Source organism: Vulpes lagopus, chromosome 4, assembly GCF_018345385.1.
Source record: "Vulpes lagopus strain Blue_001 chromosome 4, ASM1834538v1, whole genome shotgun sequence".
NCBI classification, from domain to species: Eukaryota; Metazoa; Chordata; class Mammalia; order Carnivora; family Canidae; genus Vulpes; species Vulpes lagopus.
The window spans coordinates 39,800,924-39,815,175 of NC_054827.1; the positions used below are offsets into that span (position 1 = coordinate 39,800,924).

The following is a 14,252-nucleotide window of genomic DNA, read 5'->3' on the forward strand; positions in this document are numbered from 1 at the left end:
TAGTCTAGAGAATTGGAGCCATGCTGTTCCATCACACCAAAGGCTGTTTCCTTTTGGTGGTGAGTGTTGTTCAGAGGCCCCACCCTGGGCCCTGGAGGTGGCCATGGCTATATGATCTGTCATGGCTTCTCAGTCTGACCAGTGGGCATGGCTAGAAGCCAAGTGCTTCAAGATTCGTGCAGACATAGTATCTGAAACCGTTGCGAAACACCTCTACTTTCTTTTCTTTAATGTTTCTATGCTCTCCCTTCTTCTATACACTCCACTCTCTGCCCTCAGCCCCAAGATTTTGAAATGGATACAATCATGACTTTTTCTGACAAGAATGAAAATAATTTATGACCTTTGTTCTTTAAATTTCTAAAAATATTTATATTGAATCTACTTTAGATCTATATCTTAATAATATTCAAATTTGTCTCTGTTCCTTTAGAAAATCAACGACTTGCTCTATCTCCCTCAAGTGCTAAATACAGATTGATAATTATAACAACAATAAAAGTAAAATCTCTTGCAATCACAACAAAGAACCACTAAGCTCCAACATAATTTGTGGTTAAAGGAGAAAATTAGGTTTTCTTTTTTGAAAATTAGGTTTAACAATAAATTCAGGATGTATGTTGAAGTCAATGATACTGCTATATATTTGATGACCTAAGAATAATAAAAAAAGCTTACTGTTAATATTTAGTTACATAAAAAGAAATGAAACAATTTAAAAGGATTTATCATTCTCTCCAGAAAGACAAAAGCTGAAAAAATACATTTAACAAAAAATATTAGAAAGATCTGTCAGTAAACCTTATCTGCTTTAATATCTTCTTGTTCTGACAGCCAGTGATTTGGAGGACAAAAATTTCTCCTTGTGTCTCTGGACTTGAGCATTTTCACTAGATTGGTAATCACCTGCAGAGGAAACAGAGGGCTAAGTCTCATAAACAAGCTCAGTGACCACCATGGTGCAAAGGCAGCAAAGTGCCAACCAATAGCCCCAGGACCTGGCACACCAGCCCCATCCCCCACCTCCGCCTGGCCTGCCCTAGGCTACTGCTGAAGGCCACAGAGAAGTACCTTATCCTGTGAGCATAAGAATGAATTTTATGTACAAAGCAGTTATGTGCCAACGAAAGGAGAAAAATTTACAGGAATATGTTAAAGGCAGACACGAAGTAGTAATTAAGTTCTGAAATACAAATTTGGAAATGTATTAGCTTGTTTGAGCTATAGTGTCAGAAATCTCCAAGGATAGCAATTTTGTAAAGTTTTTCCTACAGTAATAGCATTTCATATTTTTCTGAAAAGACACACTATCAAATGTCCTGGATGGATCTCTGACATCCATCAAGAAAAGAAAAACAACTGCAGTATTTCCCTTATGTAAGTGTCTGAAGTCAGGCCTACTTCTCATCATAATTTTGCACAAACTCAGTCTAACTTCTGCATACCAGCAAGCCGAATCGTTCATTCCTGCTTTGACAATGAGCATCAGTGCCCGCCCCCCGCCCCGGGCTATGCAGGAAGCTCCCTAAAGAAGAAACTCCCAACTAACTACCTGGAAACCTAGCAGGCATTTGAAACTGACTTGGGATCAGTTAACTAATTGTAAATTTTAAAATATATGACTAAAGAGAACTCATGGCATTGCCTATTTAAAAAGACCTGATGATGGGGTGCCTGGGTGTGGCTCACTTGGTTGAGCACTCTGACTCCTGATTTCAGCTCAGGTTACGATCTCAGGGTCAGGAGAAAGAGCTCCACACTGGGCTCCACATTCAGTGTGGATTCTGCTTGTGATTCACTCTCTCCCTCTGTCCCTCCCACACCCCGCCCCCCCATGCATATGCTCACTCTCAAAATAAATAAAATCTTTAAAAGCTAGAATTAAAAATAAAAAAGGCCTGACACTTTATATTAAATACAAATGTACTTTGTAATAAATGAAGATAAACCAACGCAAATTGTTAAATCCAAAGTCTTTAACCTTTACCAACAGGATTTGATCACACTCCTTTGTAAAAGTATGACTACAATGATGTTTCCTAAAAAAGTCAGCCAGGCCTCTATACACATTGCCTCTAAATAAAGTATAATCTGGATAAGGAATTAGGATAAGATAATGACTTGGGTAAAGAATAATATTAGGATCACGTGATAAATTTTAAAATATACCCACAAGTCAAACAATTGCATCATTTCAACTGTTAATAGAGATTTCCCTTTAAAATTTCACAATTCAGCATCTATATACAATAGAAATACAAATGCTTCTCTTGTGACATGCAAATCCTGGCATTCAGGGATCCCAAAAATTCTGTGTCCAATAAAAATGGGTGAGAAATGGCCCTTGGTTGCCACCTCAGATCACTATAATGCAGACACACCAAGAAGATGCAGTGCCCATTGACCGAGGACAAATATGGTAGAAATTTGGCCATGGAGACAATTAGTACAAACGTCTCAAGATGTAGAATACAGCTTTCTGACTGATGGATGCTTCTTACCAATGTAGCTGTGACACCTACCTGGTAGTATTTTGAAGCCTATCCTAACCCTACCCTTCCTAACACTACCTATCATAACTCTACAGTGTATCCTCTATGAATCAGCAGAACCCAGCCTAGGTTAGTCAGAATGACCTCGAACTTAGTTACCCCGACTCCTGTTGTGCTTGCTCAGGGGTTAAGTTATAACACATGCAATGGTTTTATGATCATTTCAAGTATAGGTGAGGTAGACTAAGAACAGCCTAGTCTGGGGTTCTAGCTGGTTAATTTCATGGTCATAACAAAGTATGGTCATTAAACTAATGCACTTAAATTTTAGAAGTCTCTCAGTTTTGCTCTTCAAAAGAGAAGACCAGATGCCAATGAGTTATGTTACATGTGGGATCTTGTCTGGAACAAGTCAGGTCAGTGTGTACGGAGCATACCACATAAACATACACTCTTCCAACAGCAGAGACACAGCACAATCTTTCTGTATGAAGAATACTACATCTTAGCTTTCCATTTTCATAACCAGCTATATTAGTATTTTAAATAAATTCAGATTGAATACATACCAGGCTGAAATTTACACATAATATACCACAACTATTAACAAAAAACATGCTGACAAATATTTATATATATACACTTACGGCTTATGTATGTCATCCCACCAGATGCTGACATCCTCATGTATTTACCTTCCCCATGGCACAGTGGAGGAAACTTACCTTTATTGAGAGTAAGAGACTTACTCGAAGGCTTGCCAAGGGGCAGGGCCAGGGCTGCCTAACTCCGTAGTCATCTCTTTTTAATCTATGGTCATGAGGTCGTTTATTTTCTTCAGGTCACAAATATTAAACTACCTATGAAGCAATTAATGGCATAACTTACTTTCTTCTTTTAAATTACTGTGAAATTAGGCCATTTAGGTGGCTCAGTCGGTGAAGTGTCTGCCTTTGGCTCAGGTCATGATCCCTATGTTAGGCTCCCTACTTAGCAGGGAGTCTGCTTCACCCTCTATCCCTCCCTCTTGCTTGTGATCTCTCTCTCTCATGCTCTCTCTCTCTCAAATAAATAAAATCTTTAAAATAATAAATTACTGTTAAATTGAACATTAAAAAGTTTCAATACAGGGCACCCCTTTTCTTATTTAAAAGTATAAAAAAAGAAGTAATCTTACATCACTTATAAATGTCCTGGTATCAGTGACCCTCTTTTAAAAGAAAAAAAAGCAAAGAGAGAGAGAAGGAGAAAGTGGGAGACACAAAGTGACAGGAGCCTCAGGAGGTGTGTCAAGGACAAGATGTCCAGACAGGAGTCACTGTGAAAAAGCAGGCCTAATAAGTTAGAGTTGATAGCAAGCCAACCTTGAAGATGAGTCTTGGACAGGATTACCAGAGAAAAATAACGGATACTTAATTAAATTTTAATTTCAGATAAATATAGAACTTTTTTTAAGTATAACTATATTTTAAATACTGTTTTTAAAAATGTAAATATATCCAAAATATTGCACAGAACATCTGTACGATTTCCCTGTACCCATTTTTAGGATCACATACTCTCAGCTGCTATACAAATACTTGGAACATATATGGAGGTAACCACTACAATTATAGAAACTGACTGGGATCCCTGGGTGGCGCAGCGGTTTGGCGCCTGCCTTTGGCCCAGGGCGCGATCCTGGAGACCCGGGATCGAATCCCACGTCGGGCTCCCGGTGCATGGAGCCTGCTTCTTCCTCTGCCTGTGTCTCTGCCTCTCTCTCTCTCTCTGTGACTATCATAAATAAATAATAAAAAAAATTAAAAAAAAAAAAAAAAAGAAACTGACTAAAGATTGTGAAAGGGAAGAGAAACTGGGGTCACAATTTTGAACTGGATCAACAGAGAGCCAGTGTTGAAATCAGAGGGCAGTCTTTCTTTCAGTTAATTTTATTAAATTTTCTGGCACAGATATACCTACTAAAAAAGACTTCCAAAACTGAAGGAATTTTAGATTTAAATAGGACCTAAAGCATAGATAAGCTCAATTTTGTAAACCAAGATCCAAGGTTATAAATATCTGTCCAGAGTGACCTCTTTGTACAGCGAGGCCTATGGTTCTTCACCCCTACCTGCATACTGAAATCTCCTGTTAATGGATGCCCATGCAGAGGCCCCACCAACAGCGAATTTAATCCAATTTATGTGAAGTAGTCTGTCATGTTTGTAACTGTTCCCCAGGAGATCTTGATATGCAATTACGAAGTACAATAAAATAGTAAACAAGCAAACACTGGACTAACTAGATATACCCAGATCAATATACAGGTTTAGCAGACTTCAATAGTTATAAATATAACATATTACATTTATTTGGTGTGTTTAACTCTTGTCCCCTATATCGTGTTTTTCCATGCTAGATCTAAACCGTCCATAACTCAAAAAATTATTTAAGTAAACATTCAGAAATGCACACAACTGTTATTATACATGTTCTATTATTTGCCATTTGAATTAAGAAGAGGTGACACATGTAAACAGGTTCCTTGAACCCTAACGTTAAAAAGATCAAGTAGGTAACTGCTTAGAAACATAGAGACAGCTCATAAAAACCCCCTTGACAGTTATCCCAGGTCAAAATGGCAAATTAACAGACACCGTTCCACAGAACCCTATGTGTCTTAGTGCATTGGCTATGATGATCACACAAAATCCTAATGATTTAAAGAAATATTTTCAAGCATCACACATTCTACATCATATATATAAATATAATTAGCATTATATGTACATTAGATGCTGAAGACTATCGATGGTAAATTCTGACACTTTGAATGGAGATTCTTGACATTTAGGTAAACTGTTGTAACCCCCCCCCCAAAAAAAAGTTCATATAGTCTAAATTGTGAAAGGCAACTGCAAGATTAAATTATAATATAAAATAATAATTTTTTACTTCAAATCTTGTATGTAAAATCTGGTAAGTAAAATCAAACATCTTAGGTAATTCTTCAAAAAGTTCAATACAAAGTACAGGATATAACACATAATCTATGGGTACTTAAGTGTGGTAAATGTATAATGTGGTAAATATATATCATACAATAATTTTTTACACTCTGATTTCTTTTTAAATTTTATTTATTTGAGAGAGATAGTGAGAGTACAAGTGGGGAGGAGAGGGAGAGGCAGCTCCCCTCGAGTAGGGAGCCTGATGTGGGGCTCAATCCAAGGACCTGGGGTCATGACCTGAGCCCAAGGCAGACACTCAAACAACTGAGCCAGCCAGATGCCACATTTGATTTCATAATGAAGGGATCCCTGGGTGGCGCAGCGGTTTGGCGCCTGCCTTTGGCCCAGGGCGCGATCCTGGAGACCCGGGATCGAATCCCACATCGGGCTCCCGGTGCATGGAGTCTGCTTCTCCCTCTGCCTGTGTCTCTGCCTCTCTCTCTCTCACTGTGTGCCTATCATAAATAAAAAAAAAAAATTGATTTCATAATGAAGACTATATAGAAATGAAAAATGAGAAATATATGAGAAACACTGGTAAAGCACCAGCTCCAAGGACATCATCTCGTAGACCAGAATTACTATTTTCCTAGAGCGAACCAAAGTTCTGAGTGACCTCAGCAGTTGTTTTTCCATCCTGTGTGCTCTAATGGTACTGATCTCGTTTATCACAACATGGTTAGCTGAATGTTCATCTTTTTTACTACATAAAAACGTTGAGCGAGCAAGGGCCCAGTCTAACACCATTCATAACACCCCAGCAAGGGGTCCCTGGAGTCAATATGCCTGGGATAAGGACTGGGTATTCAAGTAACTGGCAGTAGCAGAGCCTGAATCCGCATCAGTCATCAGTGTCTCAAACAGACTACCAACGTCAAGAGGTTAACCCAGATTTATAAAACCCTGACTTACTACTTACGAAAACTGCTGTATTTTTAAAGACAACAATATCCTCCAGGATGTTTAAAACACTACAAAATTATTTCTTAGAGTACCCATTTTATTTGGCAGTCAGAAACAAAACAAAAAACACCTTTGAAGGTGGAAAAGGACACTACACAGCTCTATAAGAACAAAGGGCATATTGTTTTTGTTTAACGTGGATAATTAATGGTGGCACTTGAGGGTCATGTTAGGTATTGCTGCTGTTTTAATTTTCACTTAAAAAAAATTCTTTCTGAAACTGAAAAATGAAATCAGCCACTAAGAAAGCAAACATCCCTCGTAACACAGACCTCTCTCTCTCATACAGATGTGTGTAGATGAGAAAGGCATGAAGAAGGTCTTTCCTCTTCCCAGAGACTTTCTTCCTTGCAGGTGACTCCGACTTTGGCTGATAGCTGCACACAAAGGGATACCAAACAGGACTTCCTATCTCCTCATAGGGCTAAAGTAATTATAGCTATAAATTACACTTCAAGAGGAGTTTATAAATTTGATAAATGCATAAACTGTTTTAGCAGTGTCAATGCAGGGCTTAGCAACTGACCTCAATTCTTATAGTGACAAAGAAAGATGACTCTCTCCACTTAAAATTCTATGTTCTGTGACCAGCCAACAGAGCTTCTCACAGATATTAGTTTGAAAGGACCATCATAAGACTGAAAAATGAAAATGGTTGGTGGTTGAAGGAGTCAGGTCTCATCATTTGCAATTCTGTCAAAATCAGTGGAAGGCAGGAAATCACTGGCAAAATGCTGTTACCTTCTTCGGTTGATTCTACCTTGAACTCTTCAACTTAAATTTGGCACTAAAATTATGAAAAATGCTAACATTCTGTGCTAGTACTTTCCAGAGGGCGATGCCGATTAGCAGCTGAGTTTAAGTGCTGGTTCTACCCCTACTGGCTATGTGAGCTCATCTGTAAAATGAGAGTAATAATAGCATTTTCCTGGTAGAATTATTGTGTTCAATGAATCAGTATATGTAAAGCCCTTAGATTACTGCCTGGGACACACTAACCACTGAGGGGGATTCTTTATCTCATATTAAGGATAATTTTTTCTTAAAAGAAAAACTAGTAGCAGCTGAACCTTTCTCTACAACTCAAAGACTATGTGCCTTGATTTTTCATTACCTTTTGGGCCCAGCTTACTAGCAGATAGTATGAGAAAGTTTGGGTTTTTTTTTTTACCCTCCAAAGAACAGGAATCTTGTTCAAAAAACTATCTTAAAACAATTCTGTCCTAAACTCAGAAGGTCTTTGTAACACCTGAATTTCAAATCTAAAACAATCCCATACCAAAAAAGTGGACCTTCACCTTCACTCAATCAAGTGGTAATGAGTCATTTTTGAGGCATAAAAAAAAATTCACTATGAAATTTTCATTTAATGCTTAAACAAAATAAAATAGGGCCAGGGGAAAATGTCTTCTATAGCATTATTAAATCCTGAGATTTCTAGGTCCTAAAGATAAGCCTGTCATATGAAAATTATGAAATTCTCAATAGGTGCTATAAAATAATGAGATTATCTGATACTGTACACAAAACCTGATATCCTAATATAATGGAAAGCTTTATTAACAAAGATCCCAGAGTTTAATTAAATACTTGAGGAAAAACACATATGCTACCATAATATACATATCCAGCAAAGTTTACCTAAGAACTGTAAGTTTAAAATGGGTCGGACAGCTTATTTTTAACTTAGAGAAGTTGCAAAATTGTCAATCTTTAAGAATGGAGGATATATTAAGAGTTCAACATGTGACCTTTAAAGTTTACTTGGGAATATAGAGATAGGTAATTAAAATAAATTGTGCAAACATATATTACATCAATCTGCACAAATTATAAATTCAATGATGCATTAGTACTGTGTTCAGTGCAATCAAAACATTATCAGTTACTCTCACTGCTACTAATGCTCATGCTCATAAGTGAAATGTGTTGTAAAATCAGGCAGAATGGGCTGGATAGAGACTATCGTGCACTCGTAGGATGAATAAGCAGTCCTTAATTAGCCCATCAGGTTAAGTGCAAGCATTAATGGGCCTTTCCTAAAGTCTAGCTTGACATCTTTCTCCAAACATGGCCAAGAAGAAAGTTCCATTAGCAATATTAATACAAGCTTAGTTGATCATTTTCATTCAATTAACTTCTTTCAATTAAATAGATAGCTTGACAAAAGCAGTGATAAAAGACCTGAAGGGACAGCTGATGACTCGAGCTGCACATTAGTGTGCGAGGGGTCACGGGTATTAAACGGACTGTAAATCCAGCATTCAATTTGGAAAATGCACTTCTTCTGCTCTCACTCCTTTAATGAGCGATTTTAGCTGACTAGATGTGTTTGCTGCAGAAATTTCATGGCAAGTCAAGCACCCTTTTTCTTTTCTTTTTTTCTACCCCACAGTTATATTCTCAGCAGCGATGACTTTCTGCCAGTGCTCCAGCCACAGTAACTCATAACTTCTCTTTCTGAATGGTTAAAAATGAAGATATTTAAAAATAATTTATATGCAACTTGCATTACACTAATGACCTTATCCTCCACCTTTGTTAATCAATTTCTGAAAAGATCAAAAAAATAAAATCTGTAAGAGATCGTTTAGTGAAAAATGAAAATACTGAAACATTTTATTTATACTTCATCTTGTCACTCAAAGTACTCAGCAATTTACAAACGATACATGCAACAATGTAAAAACAAGGGTTTCAAAGACGGCAAAAGTAAAATGAAAATGACTCTTCTTCATTTAAAAAAGCTTTGCAAATTAAAAATTATGCGTAAAACAAAGCGGTACTTCTATTCTTATGAAACAGGTCAGAACACATCTGTACATTACTGACCTCAGTAAAACACACACACACACACACACACCCATATACTCTATACCTTAAATAATTGAATCCATCGTTTCTGTTCCATCTGTATACACTGCTGCATTTCAGAATTAGTCGTAACTCCAATACTTTGAAATGCTGTAATATATTCTTCTCGAACTTCTGGTTTTGTTTCTGGATAAGCCAACTTGATGATCCCTAAGCATGCATCTCGAAGGCAGCGAGACAACATTATTAGTTCTTCTAGAGTAAAAGGCATCATTGATGATTGTCTTTGACCTACAACTGGAAAACATAATCCAATATTCTACCATATTTGAGGTTTTTTTTTTTTTTCATTTCTTAACAAAGTGAAAGACTCAAGAGGCTTAAAACTTTTCTATCCACGAAAATGGATAGTCCATGAAGCCAGCAAAAAATGGATTCCTCAAAACTCTTACCTTCTATGGGATCTCCAAAGAATTCATTGTCATGTATGGAAATTAGCGAGTGACTGAACAGAGAGCTAAACAAGTAGAAGAGAGGGATGATCCGACTGGAGTCTTCCAAAGACATGGGGGAGCCCCTCGAGATCACCTGGAGCAGTGGCACCACAGACCTTGAAATGGCAAGACAAATGTGACTTCAAGATTGGTTTCAATTTGGGAATGAATTAAGACATGATATCAGGGAAATATAATCAGGGAAAACAACACTCATATTAGCAATTAAACTACTTAAAGGGAAGGTAAAGTCTTTCTAACAATATGGGCTTGTAAAGAGCTCGAATTACAAAGACAGTAACCCACTGCTCTTAACTAACGTTCCTGCTATTGTGATCAACTGGGAGGATGCCCTTACTGAGAGTGAGCCAGTGGTCCCCAGAGAGAGGGTTATAGTGACTAATGCCACTATTAAAGACACACACTTTTTTTTTTTTTAAGATTCTATTTATTTATTCATGAGAGAGAGAGAGAGAGAGAGAGAGAGAGAGAGAGAGAGGCAGAGACACAGGCAGAGGGAGAAGCAGGCTCCATGCAGGGAGCCTGATATGGGACTCGATCCCAGGTCTCCAGGATCACACCCTGGGCCAAAGGCGGGCGCTAAACTGCTAAGCCACTGGGGCTGCCCCACACTTAACTTTTATGTTGAAAACGGTCCCCTTTCTCCCCTCTCTACCTACCATATTTAACAAAGTCTCATGAAAATTTTATCCAGTTACTTATATTTAGGAACACTCAAGACAGGTGAATATTGAACCCTGATTCAAACCTTTAGGAACAAAGTTTCCCCTCTTGTATGCTGGGCCTTGATTCTATTATCCAAGCTTATTTACCAGCTCCTGTTACTGCTCCTTTTACCAGGACGCTTGAGACATTGTGAGCTATTAAATTTACTTCTTCTACCTAGAATCTATTCCCTTTCTCTCTTGGTTAAATGTGGTTCCTTGTCTTGTTGAACATTCAGTGACCAGAGGTTCACCTATAAGTTCTTTCCAATCTGTAACACCCCATGGTCACCTACAGCATGTCCTATGAACCCTGAGCTAGCAGATGTTGTTGACAAGATCACTTTCTGATCTTCATCCACGTATGCTTATGCCTTGAATCTCTATTTCCACAAAACCACAGGTTTAGATGAGCTGTGATCAGGAGTGAGGATTCACAAATTACCAACTTGTTGCCCACCACCGCCAAAAGTTATGTGAAAGAGCAAGGCAGAAGTTAAGGCCAGGCTAATGGGGCCTTGGTGAACTGGCCTGAACCATTTGGAGCTTTATATCTCCACGGGGCCCACTTGAGGGGAGAGCACTGCTACCAACAGGGCTATGACAACAGGGACCCAGATGTGCAGCCTGAACTTCATTCTCACAGAGAAGAAACATATTCCAAACATCTTCCTATCTTGATCCAAAACATGCCTTACTGCTCTGTCAGTCACAGCACTTAGCCCAGCTGAGTGAAGCAATGGATGAAAGCGGTCTGTCCAAAATAAAAGCTCAATGAGAACATATAAAAAGGGACAAAGTACAACTGTTCTACCTCACGGCCAAAGTCAGGATGACAGAAAAAGGCCCTTTATGTAAGGATAAAAGAGGCATGTGGGCTCCCCTTGAACTGGCAAGTGTTGAGAGGGTGGGAGCCTTCCTCACCTTCCTGAGTTACTCACCACCAGCCTAGTACTGGGTCATTTACAACACAAAATTTTGTTGACATAGAGAAGAAAAAAAGCTTAATGTCCTACGTGTCACTGATATTAGTAAAAATTTTTTGTATTTCCTGGTTCCCTTGCAGAACTACACAAACAATAGAGGACAGTGATGAGTAAATGTTATTCAGGGGGACACGGTACAGGCTGTTACTGGCTGCCAAGGTGGAGAAGGTAATCCTGAACCTCGAACAGGGACACGCCAGCCCCCAGCTGTCACCCATCCTGGCACTTAACCATCACCATCAGTTACGCACATATATGACAGTATGTGCAACATGCTCACAATGGGATTCCCTAAAACAAGATGGGGGTAATTATTCAACCTCAGCTTATTTTTTGTTTAACCCCCATAAGGTAAACAAAAAGAATTAATCATTTTTATCTTAATGACAGAAAATGTGACTGACAAGGAGGGTCAGATGTGTGCCTGTGGTCTCCTCCAGCAGAGATGTAAATGAAGCATGTTTCTTGATTCTCTGCTGGCCACTTTATGCCATAAACATTGACTCAAATATTCCTCTGAAAACAGGTCAATCTCAAAGACTTATGTGCAAATAAAAATCCCTAATTTACTATAATGGAAAAGACATTGATTCAGAGCTTGGAGAGTTGGCTGGTACGTGAGCATCCTTGAGAGTGCAGATAGCTCTGCACCTCTGGACTCACCCTCTACGTGAGTGCCCCCATGCTGGGTCTGTGGCACCACTTCCCCTTTAATGAGCACTTCTCTTCTACAGAAGTTGCTCCTGAATGCTTTCTTGCCAAAAAAGAATTTTAGGAGTACTACTTACTACTGGTGTCAGTGTGACAAGAAACGGGTAATTTATAATCAAAACAGTCTGCACAGAATTTTGATTATAAGCAGATAAGTCCTCCACACCAGCTTTGGGATCAGAAGAATGAAAGCCTAAGCTGTGACTCAGCAAAGCCCCTCATGTGAGCCTCTGGTAAAGAAAGGTATGTCTAACAACAAAGACAAACCAGCTGTCCGTGTGTTCTTGCAACTTCAGCTGCACCTCAACCACCCAGGAGTCTATGAGGTCACAGAGCCCTGGACTGTTAAATCCAGGCCACTGTCAGGTCTCAGGTGTTAACAAGGAAATGCAAAAAAAAAAAAGCAAAAAAAAAAAACAAAAACAAGGAAATGCACATTTTAACATGCTTCGGAGATGACCGTTACACTCGCTAGAACTTGTAAGTCCCAGTGTAAGTCTCATTATGAAACTATTTCCCAATTAACTCAACACCAGTTTCAGAAAAATCAGGCATTCCAACTTAAATGTTATTCTAATAGTAAACTCAAGAAACTTACAGTGTGTTAATACAGTACTAATATATATATATATCCCATCATATGTTTCTTGAGGGACTTTATTTTAATTAAAACAAGTAAAATGAAACCAAAATACTCAAATTGGCTTTTAAGAAATAATGAGTTTTAAAAATTTTGTATAACTTTATATACTCATAAAGTAATACTGATAGTTTAATATAATTAGTAATATGTCATTTTTCTTTCACACACTATGACTCCATTTCCTTACCAAGAGACAAATGCCATAAATAAATAGGCAATCATCAGGCAGAGCTATGGCAGGGTCTCTGTTGCTAAGCTCAAACAGTGTGAGGCTAGTGATAATTTCCTGTTCCAGCAATCCCTGATCTTTTGTGCTAAATAAACCTGTCATATGCCAAGGCATAGGGGGTGGGGTGGGGAAGACAGGAAGACAGTCCCTTCCAAACTCTTGCCCTAAAACTGAGATGTATCTTTCCTTCGTTGGACAGGCTGCAGACCACTGTAATCACTAGCAGAGTTAGTTGCATTTTGGAAGTTTAGTCTCTGGTTCCGAGTCACACACTCATCTTTTCCTACTACAGCAGAGAGGAGTTGGCTTGGACTCCTGACAGAGGAAAGATTCAATGAGGCACTAGGCTAGGTCAGCTCACCACGAAGGACATCTGAATATTAAATGTTCTGTTAAATACACATTCAATTAAAATATTCTTATTAAAGATTTCAGATCTCAAGTTGCATAATGATTCATATGAGAAAAATCAAATTATATAAATAAAAAGTTTCAAAATCCAACTTCCACAATATTTAATATGTCTTAATGCCTGTATTGGTGTTAAATTTGCTTCAACTGTTTTCACTATATGAAAGTCATGGTTTTAAAAAAAACAACTAGGATATTAAAAACAAACTGACTCTCAGATAAAGCCATACTCTTTATGTATACAGATAAACAATTGTAAAATTAGGCATTAATTTCTTTTTATAAAATTGCAACCATCTAGAATTTTTCTTACATAAAATAAATAGATCTTACAATATTTTTAACTTGATCATCACTTTCCACGTACTTAAACTCAGTTTATAGGTTCATGTGATACATACCCTGTGATCATCCGTGTTGTCATGGAAGAAATGAGAAACCAAAGATGTCTCAGAAACCTGGCATTAAAGGCTAGACTGTAGAGAAGCCTAAGAAGGGAATGGGAGAAAATAAGTGGGAATAAACAGATACTCAACATATTTCTTCAAAATTAAAGAAAGCTATGAAATGAAGATAGTGTACAACTTAGAAACATCTACATTAAGCCCACCAACAGCATGCATCCCGCACCAGGCTCTTGCTGAGGGCAACACACACTGACACCACGAGTGCTGCAGAAGGCATCGATCCACGGTGCTGTTCCAGAGCTAGCCGGTCCTGAGCCGGGGCCACGAGGTGCACCCCAAGAAGAAGAGATGGGCTGTTTTAGAGGACAAGCTGAGTGTGCTCAC

At 38.3% G+C, this 14,252-nt stretch overlaps 1 protein-coding gene across 1 annotated transcript in view; it reads right to left on the reverse strand.

The window, feature by feature from the left end:
- Window positions 1-14,252, reverse strand: part of UBE3C (ubiquitin protein ligase E3C) — a 127,158-nt gene that overhangs the window by 58,746 nt on the left and 54,160 nt on the right. Inside the window, exons 11-14 of the mRNA XM_041751576.1 lie at window positions 13,863-13,949; window positions 9,715-9,872; window positions 9,327-9,559; window positions 802-906 (exon numbers count right to left, since the gene is read on the reverse strand). Coding sequence (XP_041607510.1) covers window positions 802-906; window positions 9,327-9,559; window positions 9,715-9,872; window positions 13,863-13,949 — 583 coding nt within the window. The remainder of the gene's footprint in view (window positions 1-801; window positions 907-9,326; window positions 9,560-9,714; window positions 9,873-13,862; window positions 13,950-14,252) is intronic.